The sequence below is a fragment of the Podarcis pityusensis genome, assembly GCF_964106645.2.
Source record: "Podarcis pityusensis genome assembly, chromosome: 1".
Taxonomy (NCBI): Eukaryota; Metazoa; Chordata; class Lepidosauria; order Squamata; family Lacertidae; genus Podarcis; species Podarcis pityusensis.
The window spans coordinates 47,414,875-47,431,940 of record NC_138028.1 but is presented as its reverse complement, the minus strand read 5'-3'; the positions used below and the strand labels follow the sequence as shown (position 1 = coordinate 47,431,940).

The window sequence follows — 17,066 nt, the reverse complement described above, 5'->3', positions numbered from 1 at the left end:
CCAAAGGTCAGATTCATTTGCTTTTCATACAGCATTCAGAATACACAGGCAGCAAAACTTAGGTTAGTTACAGTGGTGAAGGTTCCTAAATTATTGGTACAGGAACTCAAGAATGGCTTTTAAAAGAGGCCATGTGTTCTGAGCTTGGAGCAACTGGCCCAAACCTGGAGTTCACATGGTAGACTATGAGGGAATAGGCTTCCCTTCCAATCCCTCTCAAGGTGAGCTAAGCCTGGTAGGACAGTTTATTCTATGGTATTTACCCCTTCATGCATTAATCAGACTTAAGCATGCTGATTAGATGAGGCTGGTTATACTACAAACCCCTTCTCAGGCAAATACACCAAATGCATGTACAATTAATGAACCACCTAGAGTCCCATCTTGATTCAGAGGTTCTAAAAACTGTCTCTTGGTAGGGAGTTGGTGAGAATGTCGATTGTCATTTCTTTGGTTTGACAGTACGCCAATTCAGCAAGTCCATCTGGTATCACTGCATGCACATAGTAGTATTTCACCCCAATGTGTTTGGGTCTTGCATGAAACCTCTTGCTTTGAGATAATTTCAAGCAGCTTTGAGTGTACACCCATCAAACAAGTTTCTCCCCACACAACCCGAAGTCCATAGTTATTGGTCAATCCAGACCATTTCTCTGTATGCTGTGGCTGTGCCTATGGATATGTACTCTGAGGAAGACAAAGATATAGATTTTTGTTTACAACTGGCCCAGGAAACAGGCCATACATAAAGAGAAATCCACCTGTTGACTTATACTCCTTTGGGTTTCTGGCTCAGTCTGCATCCATGTACCTCATAGTTTTGGATTGTTGTCAGCGTAAGTTTACAATTCATGGTTCGCTTTAAGTATCTAACAATTCTTCACAGCAGTTCAGTCCTTCTCAGTGGGAGAGCTAACTTTCCTGCTTAGGATTCCCACTGCATTTGCTATGTCAGGTCTGGTTGTTGTGCTTAAGTACAGGAGCTTTCCTTTGGCAGAGCTGGACTCAATTTCCCCTTCTGCACCCAATTGCCTCCTTGTCCAGGTCTGGTGCTGGTGCAGTGCATCAATCTCTTCCTGTGTAGCATCCCTTCACAGGTGAGCTTCAGCAGTTAGCATCTGCTCTATCTTTTCCCAGGTGGAAGGTTCTAGAGGTTGCGATGACCTTGCAAGACGGGACAGTTGTGGGGCTGGGTCTTGGTGAGCACCTGACACCTGGCTCTGGAACCTCGTCTGCTTCTTCATCACCCTTTAATGTAAACATGTCGTCATTAGCCTGCTTCCCTCTGGCTGTGCTGCTCCTCTGCTTCTCTTTCCTGTTCAGCATCTGTGCTAAGTGGTGTGACAGTAGAAGGCAGATCTGGACTGTTATACATCAGTTCTGGTAAATTTATGAGGGCTTGTGTTTCTTCCTCTGATTCACCAGAAAAGTCCATCACAGTTCCTATCTTGTCAGCTCTCCTTTATTCATCAAAATGAACCACATGTCTTGTGCTGACTTTCCCAGTACTCAAGTCCATTGCTCCGTATCCTTTGCTTCTCAGAGCATAGCCAATCACAATAGTCTCTTCTGCTCTGGAATCTAACTTGTGCCTATCCTCCTTGGGTACACAGGCATGGGCAATACTGCCAAGTACATGCACGTGTGGCATGTTAGGTACTCTTCTGTGCCAAAGTTCAAAAGGTGTACGTGGTTGGCAGTCTATTTTAGAGATATACTGCAGTGGCTACTGTATCTTCCCAGATGCGTTTGGGAAGGCCAAAGTCACTCAACATGCACAAAGCCATTTCCAGAAGAGATCTAAACTTTCTCTCAGTGATGCGAGTTTTGCTGGCACCCAATGAAAAACATGATTTTTCCTGACAACTCTCTGTTTCCCCATAGTTCTTCCTCTGGGACTTCAAAACACAGAGTTGTGTCTCACACAACTCCCTTTCTCTTTCATTTCTTGGGGTGGGGGCTAAAAAGGAGAGCTGTGTTTGCTGCCTGGGCAAACCAAACCTTGCTTTGCCTTTGTTACACATGCAGAATTTTGTGTGGCACAGCTGGAGAGGTTCCAATGAAATGCAATTCCTTCTCCATCTTCTGAACCAAATGCCGTGATGGAATTATACCTTGCATTACACCCTTGAGGCCATTATAATTTAGACTTTGGAGCACCCTGACTGAAAAAGGAGACCTGGTGCTGTAGCCCCTCTAATGCTGGAGTGTCAAAACTGCTGTGCGAAGGGAATATCCAGCCCAAATTTCCCTGGGGGGCTGACAAAGTAAAAGGAAACCTAGACCCCAGTTGTCAACTAATGTGACACTCAAGCCATCAAATGAGTTAACAGCCCAGTGAAAAGATGTCATCTTCCTAGCAAGGAAAAAAAAAGGCTGGATTTACTGGAGGGACACTCAAAAGGTACTGACAGTAGGGCAACCAGAAAGGTGACACAATCTGCTGGAAGGCTTCTAGGCCCTGTTATGTTTCGCCAACAACGGTTTGGTCCCTGTCACTGCAGATAAGGGAAACATATAGAACCATGGGACTGCAGAATGAGATTGGGAAGCCTTGGAGCCAATCAGTGGAAGGGAGAAGAAGGCAACCCATTTCCAGCTCTAACAACGAGAAGTTCAACAAACTCTTGGTGGTGGTTGTTGTTTTGCATTTGTTATCACAAATGGAACAAGGGCATTGGCAAGAAGAGATATATTTGCTGGTGGGTTCTGATCCCTGTGTTCCTTACCAAGCTACAAATGAAAGAGAAAGAGGATACCCACCTCAGGCCTAATCTGTGGGGAGGGGGGCATTGTCACAGAATGAGATTACAAAAGAGGGAAATGTCGGGAAACTGGTAACACACAGGATTATGAGGGCCGAACATAGTTACAGCCAATAATTCTGAAGGGAATTCAAACGTAAAATGGCTGAGGAGCTCACAAAATACAATTTAATTCAATTTAGCTAATACACTAGAAGCCTGGAGGGTAACAAAGATTGAACATCTTATAGGATGAATTTATCTAAATAGGATGAACAGTTAATCCGGGAGAGGGGGAAGGAAGAGGCACACATTGGTTCAGCCTCATTTCTCTACCAAATAACTTGGCAGAGTGAAATAAACATTAAAATACAAATTCACACAAAGGATAACAGAGCTATCAACACCTGCTCTCATTTCCACACGGTGTCTCCAGTGTGGCCAGGACTCCACCTGGGTAGTTGTACATTCTCTAGGCTCAAACCCTGAAAGGGGCATCAGTCCCTGTAATAATGGTCATAGCAGCAACATGTGTGGCCGCCTCAGTAGGAACATAGAAAGCTGCCTTATACAAAGTCAGGCCATTGGTCCATCTACCTTAGCACTGTTGACACTGACTGGCAGCAGCTCTCCAGAGTTTCAGGCAGGAGTCTTTCCCAACCTGACCTGGAGATGCAGAGATTGAACCAAGATTTTCTGCATGTACAGCATGTGCTCTACCACTGAGCTTCAGTCCTTGCTGAATTAGTCTCTGCCACATTGTTATTAAAGATGAACAGTTAGGGCCAACTAGATGATATGGTAGGAGATCTGGGACTGGACCTCCTCTGATTTTTATCTGTACCTAAAAGCACTGGAAGGGAAAAATCAAGAGTATAGAAATAGTAGAACCAAGGAAAAAGCTAACAGGGTTGTTGTGGATACCATTGCTGAAGTGCATTAGGAAAGGCTGGGCTGGGCTGGGGAGGGCGAGAAGAAAGGTAGAGCTTATTAGGTGCCGGTAACAGACCTGCGAGAGGGAGAAGAAGCGTTGATGGAAGGTTGGCATTCCCTTAGCTGAGAGGCAAAGGAGTGGATTGGGAGGATTGGAGGATTGGATTTAGGGGATTATGAGTAAGCATTGGAGAGGTTTTGTTCAAAAAAATTAGCTTAAAATACTTGATTTAAAACACTTGAGTAGTTTCATCACACAGTTTTAATTTCTTTGTTTAATATTGCATTATGAGCCCTCAGAATAGGGCAGGATTACCATACACAAACAAATCAAGCTCTTCTGGCTTTATGCTTGAAGGAATTGGTGCTTTAAAATTTTGCAACCTTTTTTTAAGAAGAGCCAACAAAATTGTCTCCTCAGTATTATTATTATTATTATTATTATTATTATTATTATTATTATTATATTGGAGAACCATTATTTAATGTCACTTTTTAAAAAACGGATGTACAAAAGCATCAATTTATTTAACCATAAAGCCGAGAGAACTTGATTTGTTTGTACGATATGTACTATACTAGGAAACACAATTTATTGATCTAACATATTTAATGCATGCTTTGTTATAAATTAGAAAAAAACCTAAACTTTAAAAGTGAGTTTATCTCTGCCTTCTTAAGACTTCTGCATTCAGTGGTCTAGGATGCTGCTCGCTTTGGTCAGCGGTTTGGTACACTGGGACCCCCTTGACAAGACCCACTGAAATGAAGAGGAGATGTGAAAAACCTTGATAGATCCTCGTGTCCCTGCCCTTTTGAGATGGGTGCCTGCCATATGCACATAAACAGGCCTAGGAGTGACGCCTCAGAAGATGGTTTAACTTCCAAAATCAACAGACTCCTCTGTTGCTGATGTGCAGTCAGCTTCATTTTCATCTGCCAGCTAACCAGAATGTTTAGCGAGTTCCTAATGTTAGAGCTGTGAAGTTTTATTAATAAAAGTATAATTTTCCCTTGCCAGGCTGTCAGATTTTTGCACCGAAGAAGCAAAACAGAATGCAAATGCTCATTGTCATGCTTATGACAGAACCCGTTCATTACAATTCCAGCTGTAGGTGTTAAAAAATAAAAATTCACCAGCACCCAAAGTCATCCACTGCAAGTTATGTCACAGAAAAGGAGCAAGGAGGCGGAGGAGGCGGGAAAGACTGTGCAAGATACAGAACTGGGGAGGAAGCTGAAAAGGCAGCCATGCAAGTTGCATTCTTTTGGGGGGGGGGCTGGGGAAGAGCTTTCAGTCTCGGCATGAGGGAGAGGGAAACAGGAGAAGGCCAAAGATGTCACCGAAAGGGGGAAGAAAGCAAGAGAGAGATAGAAAGAGAAGAAACGGTTCAAACACACGCGGCTCACACGGCCTGAAAGGCACAAGCACTGCACGAAAGGAGGATCCGAAATAAGCTAGGCTCAAAAACTCAGAGATGGGACCGAAACAGGGTGAGAGCGAGAATATAGGAGGGAAAGGAATAAAACTTGGTCCGTGTAAAAACTAAAGAGAAAAAAAGGGTGGGGGGGGGGAAGCAAAAAGATTACTTTTTTGTGGATTTGGGTTTCTTTTGTTTGTTTTTCCAAAAAGAATCTCACACCTGATATTCCTCGTTCCATCCATTTCGGTTCACCAAGGGCAATGAAGAAATTCTCCTGCCTTTCGTATTCCTCCTCATCTACTATATTAACCCTTACGGTCTTCCTGTAGGGACAACAAGAAAGACATGTGTGTACAGTGGGTTGCCTGGTTGGGAGCAGATGCAGCAAACAGCAGCAGCGGCAGCACCTCCACCGCCACACCATTCCCACATGCACCATTCCCACTCCTGCCACTGCCTGCGGCAGCCCTTTCACTGGCTTTCTATGGCACGCTGGTCGTAGCTGATCTTTAGGTGAGTCGGAGAACGTTAGAGGAGGAAAGGAGGGCTGGGAGGGGCAGGGGGCGAGGAAAGGGAACCTGGTCCTTGTTGATGGTTAGTGGAAGGTGATTTCTGCAGCACATTTAGTTGAGTGTCACATGGTAATAACAGCTTGTCAGCTGGCTCGACAATAACCAATCAAAAATGTCCATAGGCAAAAGAGAGCCCTAGACACACACACATATACCTGAAGTGTTTTAGGAGAAGAGCCAATTTCTCTCTCACACACACATTTTATAATATCAGGTTTGGTCTTTGGCGGGGAGCATGGTTACATTAGCATACACACATACACGTACACACACGCACACCCCTTTCCATCTAGGGTAGTCCTCTTGCTCCAAGAAGACACACACTGACTTTTCCCCTTTCCTTTAAAAACACACGCCTGCAATTGCAGGTCCATTTAAGTTTAACTATGGTTTACATATATACTGGTGCGTGGAGCTAAAATTGCAGCTGCATGGCTCCTTCTCTGCTCTTGCTGAGAATGAATCCATCAGTATTACGCCTGAACTCTGGCCTGTCGTTCGTTTTCCCCAAACAAACCTTGCGATGGAATCCAAGAGGAAACCTTAGTTACAGCTCGTGGCTTGTTTGGAGAGGGACAATACAAGCCTCGGTTTGGATGTAATGCTAAGACAAACCATGGCTTAGTTCCTGGCAGTGTGGCAGCAGCAAAAGCGTGAGGGGATTAAAGTGCTTGCAGTTTTTGCACTGGGCACCAGCATGTTTCTCATTCAGCTTTAAATCATAATGCCAACCAGGCCAGGATCTGATATGCTTACATAGTTTTTTTTTGGGGGGGGGGGGCTGGAAGTGCCTACTGTGGCTTAGAAATTTGCTTTTGCTGAATGAGGTGCTGCTAGGCCTGCCATACGTCTGGATCCCCCCCCACTAGGCATTACCAGGATTTCAAAGGTGGAATTGACATCCGGGGGGAATTTCCAAAAGGCGGCACTTTGATCTTAGGAAAGTCAATCAAAAAATCAAGCTTCTTTGGTGTTTTTGTTTAAAAAAAAGTTCAACAATGTTCGGGGTGTCTGTCCTGGTTTTTTACTTTTCTGAAATATGGCAGCCCTAGGTGCTACTCAGTGTTCATGAAATTCAGTGTTACAAGGTTAAAGGCACAATGCAATCCAACCAGGTAAGCATGTCATTTTCATTCAAAAAAGAGACACTGGTAAGAATGCAGTTTAAATGACTTTTACAAAGTTCACTGACTTGATTCTTTCCCTTCCTAATGGTACATTATGTTAACACTAAGGCAGCAGCAGAAAAGGGCTAATGGTAACACTATGGTTGCTTTTATTCTGTGTCAAATGTGTCAAAAGGAAGAAAATTGATCATTTCCTACTTTCTCTTTCCCCCTGGAGATTGCCCTGTAATGTCCCTGGGGCTTTCTATTAGAGCTCTTGGGCCAGTTCTAACACAATCCCTCCTAGTTACTTGTTCGGGAGAAGCAGATGTGAAAATTTCATTCCTTACATTTTGAAACCACACATAGGTAAGGTAAGTGGCACAAAGTAGCTACCGTCTGAAACAGGCCTTTGTAATGTGAAGAATATCAGAAGCAACTCTGAGAGACAAATAAATAGCAGTCAAGACTTTTGTCAGACACCTATCTCAGGGCATTTCCACATATGAGGCTTAAATTGGCTCCTAACGCAAATGAAAAATCTACCCTGGCAGCGGCAGATACTCTCTTCTGAATTCTCTGCCAAATTAATACATGGCACAAAGAGTGAGAAAAGCTCAAATGTGTTTTTTAGGGTCGCATGTTTGAAACACTCTCAATTCCCACAGTACAGTCAGGTGCAGCAGACTGCCACCATTTTCTGGTAAAGTCTCTCTATGTGTATTGAAAAGGCCTTTAAGGAAGAAGGGATTTAGGTAGCTGTGTATGTTGCCGCTGTTCCCACATCTACACTTCTGCCTCCAGGGTGATGTTGACAGCCTCCAAGGCACTGCTCAGAAACAGTCCTGGTCACAAAGATGTCAGGTCAACATCAAAATAATTGTGTGAAGGAGGAGACCCTGAAGTTGGGCTCCTGAGTGGCTCAGCGGGGAAACAGATGTGGAACTACATTTAGGTGTTGCATCTAACCTTTTCTTAAAATGCAAAATGTTACACTGAGACTGCCTCTGCGTTAATCTGGAAAGAAGTCATGAGGGTAAAAGAAGTGCACTTGGAAATAGAAGCCAAATGGAACAAAGAGCAAGTGCATGGGTGGGTGGGTGGGTGGGTGTGACAGTGAGAGAGCACACAGACAGATATGGGTAGGCCAAGAGGAAATCACTGTTCAGCTATGCTGCCATTGGGGGAATCATGCCAGATCATTTTCTCAGCCAGTCGTGGGCTGCGGGGTGGAGCAACCATCCAGACATTGCCATCCCTATGGCTTACGCTTGGGCAAGACAACAGCACGGTCAAGGCTGCATGGCAGGGCCAGCTTAAGGCATGTTGAACTACAAAATGGCACCCCTGCCAGGCAAGTAGGGGTGACTGAGGATCTACACTGGGAACAAGGGCGGGGATAAACTCAACCTTATCTGATGGTTAAAGTGGGAATCAGAGGGGGTGAGCAGGGGCCCGCTCTGAATCACACCAGGCAGGTGCAGAGCTCAACAGACCCCAGAGGTCAGCCCTGGCCATTTCTTCTCTGTGGGTGGGAGGAGACCAGCAGTGGCTCCTACTCATCAAGAAGTTGCTGTAGAGGCGGCACTGGGGATGGGCTGCCAAGGAGGTGGCAGATCTGCCTCCAAGGAGTGCAGCAGCAAGATATACATTGTTTGGAGGCTAGATCTGCTGCCCCTGTGGATCCTGCTGCCTGAGGTGGTTGCCTCACCTTGCCTCTTGAGTGGGCTGGCCCTGATGAAAGTACACACAGGCAGGAGCCCTGGACTAGCTCTGCTTCCGTCTTTGCACAGCCCCAAGCACACCACTCCTGCTCTCAGCCTAATCAACCTCTGCATAATCACACTTCAACAGATGTAGAGAGGTTTTCATTTGGGTTTATGGAACCAACGTGGAGTTGAAATAAAAGTGCAACCATTGGGTAGAATCTGTGGCCTTATTGGCAAGGAGAGTGGCATTGGCATAAGCTCAGGAGTGCACAAGAATGGCACAAGAGGATGTTGCACACAGTGAAATGTGGAAATATTGGACGTATGTAGCCTGAATTTCTATTTGTTCATGATATCACCACTGATTGCAATATTATCCATTATGCCCAAAATCCAGTAAGTAGAAATACCATTTTTTAAGGGCTAGACAAAAAATGATTAGTGAAACTTTTCCTTTTGCAAAGAACTAAAACAGTTACTCTTGCAAAGCGGTGTGCTGAGCATTGTGCATTGCAGACATTGGGGTGTTGCCTGGCATACCAAGAGCAAATGCTGTCTGTGAGGATAGCTCCACGGAAAGAGCTTCAAGAAATACACAGCTTTACTTCATGATGGAACACAGTGCTTCACAGCCTATTCTGTGGTGTCAGTGATGGAGCTGAAAACCCCAGTGTCTAGTTATTCCAAGAATGTGCGCTGACATTCACAAGCCACACACACCACAGGCACACACACTTCCCCACACCTAGAATGCATTGTCTCGCTAGCTCCCATCAGTACCATGTGACAGGTTGTGCATACACAGCAGTGTTAAGGATTGAGCAGTTGGAAAACAAAAAGAGACTATAGAGAGTGAGAAAAGAAAGGCAAGGAGACGAGAAGAGAAAGAGGAAAGAAGAGTGTTAATGTTAGTTGGGAGAACCAGTACTACACCTTTCTGTAAACTCATATCCACCATGCGTGGGCCCATCAGCTCAATGAAGAAAGTCTTGTTTTTCTCATACTCCTCATCATCAATTACCTTGATGTGAATAGTTTTGCTGTGAATGGAAAAATAATAAGTGTCATAATGGGGAGAAGGGGCGGGGAAGCAAGCTGGGTCAAGAGAGGGAGAGAGAAGCCAAAGAGAGATTTTAGATGGTCAAAGCTTACTCACCCATTACGAATGGCAAAACACAGTAGAGATTTAAACCTTTTGCTGGGCAGCTAGCTAGTCTGGCAGAACATTGGCACCAGACGCTGGCCACACAGTGCTAAAATTTGTTCTTTTTGCAAAACCTATTCATATGCTAAGTCCTCTGTTTACATCTAAAACCTTGTTGTCATAGAATTCATATCAGAAGGCATTCGCACACCACTGTTTATACACAAGGGTTAACTTATGCAACTCAAACTGGACATTTAAGATGCATTGTTAACTCTGAGTTAAAAAATTAAATAGCATATCGCAAATGGAAAGGTAATTTTTAATAACCGACTACATTTTTAAAATGGAACATTTCAGAAATTTATGACACAATTCACTTGGCTAGAAATGAAAATATTTTATTTTGTATCAAGGTTACAAAACACTATTCATTTTAACACTTTTTAAATTTTGTTCTGTTTTTTAAAACCAAGTAAGCAAAGATTCTGAAAATATTATAAGATCGGGGCATTCCACACCAAAGTTTGTTTGTATAAAAGTGTCAGTATAAGAAAGGTGTCAGTAGGAAAAAAATGTTAGAACTCTATTAACGCTAAAAATCTGCAAGAAATCACACCTGTTCCTTGGCATATAGATCCTCATTGTTGGTCTTTAAACTACGGTATACTTTTGATTTTTCTTTATTTTAAAAGCAAACACTAATACTCCTGTAAAGTGCATGTTGTGTTAAGACAGTAATGGCAGACAGTGTTACTTCATTAACTAGATCTGTTGAATGTGATTCAGGGCCAAACTAGACATGACATTAATTGCGTGAATGCAATTGATGTGCACATTTCTCATAATGTAAAATAGCAATTACAGGAAAACCAGAGTAGTCTCAGAACCATGGGGTGGGTGGGGAAGTTTTTAACTCTTTCTCTCTTTGCAGCAAAAACCAGTCCTCCTCAAAGCTACCATTTGCACTTCAGATGAAGCCTGCATTGGTGCACTCTCTTCCAGTTCTCTGTGTGGGCTAATGAGTGCCTACAATGATGAAGGCAAGCTATTTATTTTGACATTAATAAAGTAAAAGTAAATAATGGTAGATTTCCTCCTACCCCCCCCCCATGTGTACCCCATGCCCTCTCCAAATCTGCTCCAGATACTTGGGGGAACCACAGAACAAATTAAGGGGAGGACATGCAGGGGGGGAAATGATCTGTCATGCAAGCAACCACCACCACTATTTTCAAATATTAAAGGCACACTCTTGCATGTCAGCCATCCCTTGCTCTGTTGCTACTTCTATTCTCAGGCTTGTTTTGCAAATAACCAAAGACCCTAGTTCTTCACATCTGATAGTCTTGAAACAGTTCCAAAACTTATCCTGAGGACTTCTAAAGGAACTGCTTTCCTAACTTGCAACAGCAAACTTTAAGCAAATTATTATGATGGTAACAAGACAGCGCTTCACTGGGGAACTGAGGAAGGAAAGAACCTGGCTGCAAAATATGAAAATAAATCACCACTAAGGAAGTAGGAAAAGTGGGGGGAAGGGGACGCAAAGCTGCTTTCATCTGGGTAGATAACCAAAATATTCAGAAGTTCCTCCCAACATTAAAGTCCAACATAAAGGTAACAATTTGCTTCAGGAAAGTTAGTAAAATCTCTGTGGAAATGCTACCAAGAGCCTTTGAATTCCTTCTTCAGGGGCAGAGGCTCATCCATCAAGCTCTAAATCAGTCTCCCCCAGTCTTGTACCTTCCAGATGTTTTGAACTAGAACTACCATCAGTCACAGACAGCACTGCTGGGGAAGACTGTGTTTTAAACTGTTTGAAAAACAACTATTTGAATTGGATAACAAACCCGGGAAATGGATGGTTTCCTCCTTGTTGCAAAGAAAAAAAGGTCCTGTCACCTTATTTAGTCATTAATGACCCCAAGATTTTCTCATCCTGTATGTTATGTTGAATTTGCAAACACTCAATGTGAAGCAGAAGGTGCCTTACATATAAACAGTGCTTTTTTATCTTTTTCTTTTTCTAAAAAAAGTTGAGAGGTACTCTCATTTTCCTCCTCATATTGAAATACTGCCCCTCACTGAGGCCAAACTTAGATTCACAAAATGTTTAGGGGTATACATACCCATGCATACCTCCAGAAAAAAGCACTGCATATCTATCTATCATCTATCTATCATCTATCTATCATCTATCTATCTATCTATCTATCTATCATCTATCTATCTATCTATCAATCTATCATCTATCTGTGGCATGCTGCCAGCTAGTAAACAGATGAATGGTGCTGTCTTGGAATCTACCTTAGGGCTGAAATTTATCCCTTGAGAAACTCCCACTTTCAAAATAAATTTCATTGAGACTAGAATACATCAATAAGAATATGCCACCTTAAATATTACTGAACCCCAACTTCCTGCATCAGGACCCCTTTACCTGACTCCTGTGGGAAACAGGAATGCTCTAATTTCCTCATTTACAAAGCACAGTGTACAGTGTTGGAGCTTGACAGATAAGCAAAAGCCTGGTCTCTGCCTCAAGGAGCTTCAAGTTGGAATTGAGATGGGGGTGGTTTACGTGAGGCAAGGGTAACAAGGAACAAATGCAAGCGAATGTTATGAAATGTTTTGCTCCCACAATACTGGTTGTGAATCCAAAACAGAGGTAAGATAATCAACTCTGTTTAAGCGATATTTCATTGCATCTTTCATATTTTTGTTGGGTTACTGCGATCAAATACAATGAGCTGAAGACCTGATCCAAGATAATCAGAAGAAGAATAAAAACAAAAAAGATGGTGGCTTCATGTGTTCAGATTTACAAGAGACTGTTGCAATTATCAAGAAAAACAAAATTGAATGTGTGAAGATTTATCACTTGGTGGCAGCTTCAGTAGTCTATTATATTGAGTAACTGGTAAAAAAAAATACTAATCTAAATGCTAGCAATCACCAACTTGCAGCACAAGATAAAGTACCGAATGAAAAACAGCCTACTCTTTCCACTCATTTATTGACCTTCCTGTGTAACAGATGAATAAACAGTATAGAAAGGTTAGATTCCTACCCCTCCCCATCACCCTCTAATACCAAACTCGGGTGGTGAGTGCTGAGACAAAACAGGACCACCGAGGAACAAGAGGAAAAGTATCAGGATGATGGGGATAACTTAAGGATGTGTGAATAGTTTCTGTTGCTCTCAGTTTGTCATTTATCCAGTCTTAAGTTCCTTTCACCATACTTCCATATCAGTTTGCAACTTAAAAAAAAGTCCTCGTGAAAATTTCTCCTAATAAACATATTTTTCTATGCAATTTCTCGTGCATGCTTTACTTGAGATTCCTGTATTGCGGGGGATTGGACTAAATGACCCTCATGGTGTCTTCTAACCCTACAATTCTATGATTCTATACTTCTCCTCAGCACTTATAGTCAGCACTATTCAGTGCAAAGCGTGACCTGCAACAAAACACTGCAGCATATTCTTATCTCCTAATAGAAGTATTCCTTTTCAGGGTTCCAGTCAGCCATGCGCTCCTCCAACATGCCATTCTGTTCCTCACCACCAACTTTCCACTCTTCTTTTCCAGTTGATCTAGACTACTGAGTCATTTCGGTGTTTTTACCTGTTTCTTTAACGTACCGTATTTTTCCGTCTGTAAGATGCCCCCATGTATAAGACGCCCCCTATTTGGGGGAGACTTAGATTTAAGAAAATGGGGGAGATGTATCTGTGTATAAGACGCCCCCTAATTTTTGACATTATTTTTTAGGGCAAAAACCTAGTCTTATACACGGAAAAATACGGTACTTCTGCAAACCCGGGTTTTTTCCCCAAGGGATGGAAGAGAAATTCAGTTCAGTTCATATTCAAAGGCAAGTCTAACTAATTTACACTTCCCAAAACAGCATGCCATCCATTGAAATGTGCCCTTCTCCGAATTTTGCAAAGCAGTTGATAAGCCATGTAATGTGTACAAAAAGGCATATGGTAGGGCAAACTGTTCATAAAACGAACATGTTATTTGAAAAAGAACATAGAAAATGGCATTGCATTGTTGAAAATGGTTGTGCAAAAATGTGTATAATTGGGAGAAAATTGCACCAACATCTCGGTGATTTTCCTGTGGAATTATAATTTTAAAAATTAAATAATTAGCAAACTGATGTGGAGATATAGAGACCTGAACCTAAGAATAGAAAAAGTAGAAGCTGAGAAAAAAAACCAGAATGGACAAATCCGCCCATCCTTAGGAGTGATTAGTCACAATAACCAAATACAGTCTCTGCATACATACAGGGCAACATGCGTCTGGATGCTGGGAGAAAACAGCATACCCAAAGACATCTGGTTGGCAACTCTTGGAAATACTGGACTAGATGGACCTTAGTCTGACCCAGCAGGACAGTTCTTATGCTATTATGAATCCCGCTAACAAGTTGGAGTCAACAGCTCTGATTGCAGTTGCTCAGGGTTTTTTGGTGTCTAGCCTTCAATCGCAATGGTATTGTTTCATGTTAAAAGGAAAAGCAAATGAAAAAGAAACCGGTGATACCCGATTTGATTTAAAAAAACACCACATTGCTACCTTAGACCATGGTCACCCATGCCTGGCCCTTTCCAAAGAGCAGCGTACAGAGATGGAGAGCCAGAAAGAGAGACAACGTTATGTGAAGATGTCATGTTAATATAAAAGGTGTGACAAGCAGGCACCAAAAAAATAAGAGAACAACAGAGAAGGGGCTCTGTGACACTCTGCCATGAGAATGTCGTGACAATCTTTTGAAATTAATTGAGCTGGACTCTAGCAGAGGAGAAATTTTCAACCTAGGTTTGACAGCTGCATTCTCCTGAATGAAAAGCGAGAGATCTAAAGAGCACTTGGATCAGCTGAGCGGCTCTCACTCACAAACACTGAATTCCAGCTGCCTCTCAGGTGGGCACTTTTTGTAATGTTCTCTGTCTTCCCCACACCCCACCTGACAGTTGTGTACCAGACATGGTGCCCCCCAGGAACTGGGTACTTCTAAAGCGGCAAATACACTAGCATGGCAGTCAAAAGCATTGCAAGGCCACACTGGGACCTCACTGAGATAAAGCTTCAGGAGTCACTGATTGCTCTCCTTTCTCTGCATCCAGGCAGCCACAACTAATATGTGCAAACAGAAATACATCTGAAGAAGAGTATCAACTTGTGTGTTCTTCTGGTCATCAGTGGTAGCTTTTTAATCAATCCTTTGCGGAAAACAACAGAAAAACTGAGTGTAGTGGCTTTGTTCCTCACGGAGAGCTGCATCTAAAGCTGCACTAGGAGAGGAATATGTAATAATTCCACAACCAGGCCTCCAGCAGGGTCTAGAACTTCCAACATGCATGGCTGCATGATTGGGAAAAACTGTGGGCACGGCAGTAGGAAAGATTTTGGAGAACTGAAGAGGCTGCCTGCTGCTCTACACAGAGCTTCACTGGAAATGCACTGGTACATGTTCTTCATGCACATAGGCAGGAAGTGTTGGGGAGAAAAAGAGGAGATGCTTATCCTGAAAGGTCTAGTGTTAAAGACCCTAGCGAATAAACAGATACATAAAATAACACAACGAAAAGTGTGATGTTTTGCTTTTGTGTTTTTGTCAACAGAGTTGCTGGCTATTTAGTAAAGAGCTTGAGATCCAGAAAAGTGTGCCAAGAAAGACAAATTTGGCACCACCACAGTACACTAAATACCAAATTCTTTGTTTGCTTCAAATGCAGAAGATGTACCTGTTTCACATGCTCAGGAGTTGGAAAGTGTGTCTTCTTGCCCCAATCTGCCCCTCCCTGACGAATTACAACACATGATCCATATTTGGCACGTGCCTCCACTTTCTATAGCACAACTTGCCTGATGATCTCTCATTGAGCATCTGCCTTCCTTACCTCACTGTAGGCCTAGAGATGGCCACCATATCCAATTCGGTTAGTACCTTGTGAATTTCCTTTTCTCTGAGGAATCCTAAACTTTTTACTTGTGGCCCAATCTGACCGAGTTTAGCTTTGCTTAGGATCCTTTCAAACCTTTCCAAAGCCATTGTGCAACTTTATCAATAATGTTTGTTTCTAGCAGCATCCTGGTTACAGGCCAAGAAGGCTCAGGAAGCCACTAACGGTTCTTGAACCTCCATTTGGGAATCAGTACTACTGTGTGTTAAGCTAGGGGGGAAACGGTGGACAAAACATTGTTTTGGTTTAGTAGTAATTGGGTTTCAGTGGGAGGGCTGGGAGCTGATTTTAAGGAGTTTTCTATTTATACTCGTAAACTTGGTAAGTCTTACTGGCAAGTGCAATGAGTGAACTGCAAATACTTTAAAATGAAAGTTGTTCCTCAGCACTCTCAGGAGTCCATTTCACAACCCCACAGGAGGCAATTATTTGTCTGGGCACATTCCTCACATTATTAGTCCTACGTTCAGCACCAAAGGGGTATCAAGATGGTAGCCTCAAGGCTCTTCCCTGCCAGGAGTACACACACACCTGCCATTGTTTTAATTGGAGAGATGCCAGAAACCGCCAGTTCTTTGTGTCTTATCAGTCTCCCTTCCTCCTGATGGTCTCCAGGTTCCCTTGGCTCTCCTACTTTGTCTTTCCTCCTTTGAGTCTAACACAAAATGTTTCCAAAAACACTGAGGGGACTGACCCCATAAGTCTGTGGCAATCAGTGAGGGTGTCTACTTCTCTGTATGCTTCTAACCAGTGTTCCTCCCCAAATTTCTCTGTCATTGTAGAAGGTCTTGCTAACTCCTTAGTTCCTTGGGCAGGGATAATATGTTTTGCACAGCAAAGCGACCCAGGCTTGATCCTTGGCATTTCTAGGAAGTATTGCGAAACTCTGGAGAGTTACTGCCAGTCAGGTTAATACTGAGCTAGGTGGTACAATGGTGTGGCTCAGTGCAAGGCAGCTCCTTGTGTTTCACACTTGACTAATTATAACCCTCACCAACTAACTGTTAATTTTCTTTCACTTCCTTACCAGAATCTTGTGGTCCTACCACTTGTTTCTCTTTAAGATCTCCTGAAATTACCCTTTCTGTTCTGCATTTACTGTTAAATCTGTGCTCAGATCATTTTTCACCTGAAGCCACCTTCTTGCTGGTATTCCCTCCTCTGTATTCTCTTTCCCCTTCCCATTTCTCAGGTCAATTCATAATGCCCTTTCCTCAATCTTTCTTGTAAGCCACTTGTAAAGCAAAACCTTCTTTTCCAAGTCCTGCGACCACAACATCTCTCTTCTTCATGACTGCATCATTTCTGAGCTGTAGAGAACTCTTAAGACAACCTTGTCTTGGAACAGGAACATAAGAGGACCCTTTCACCCTTATGAATCAGCAACCCCTGCTCTCCCCTCTTGACCCGCCCCACCCCCCCCAGCAACCAGTATTCAGCCTCAGATC

General features: G+C 43.0%; 1 protein-coding gene across 5 annotated transcripts in view; it reads right to left on the bottom strand.

The window, feature by feature from the left end:
• SLC8A3 (solute carrier family 8 member A3) overlaps positions 1-17,066 on the bottom strand; it is a 172,687-nt gene that overhangs the window by 27,758 nt on the left and 127,863 nt on the right. For 3 of the 5 annotated variants that reach the window (XM_080974894.1, XM_080974895.1, XM_080974897.1), the window contains one exon: positions 9,422-9,528. In XM_080974894.1, the coding sequence (XP_080831020.1) occupies positions 9,422-9,528 (107 nt within the window). Of the gene's footprint in view, positions 1-5,320; positions 5,425-9,421; positions 9,529-17,066 lie in introns of all 5 variants that reach the window. The other 2 variants (XM_080974898.1, XM_080974896.1) reach the window with 2 other exon arrangements.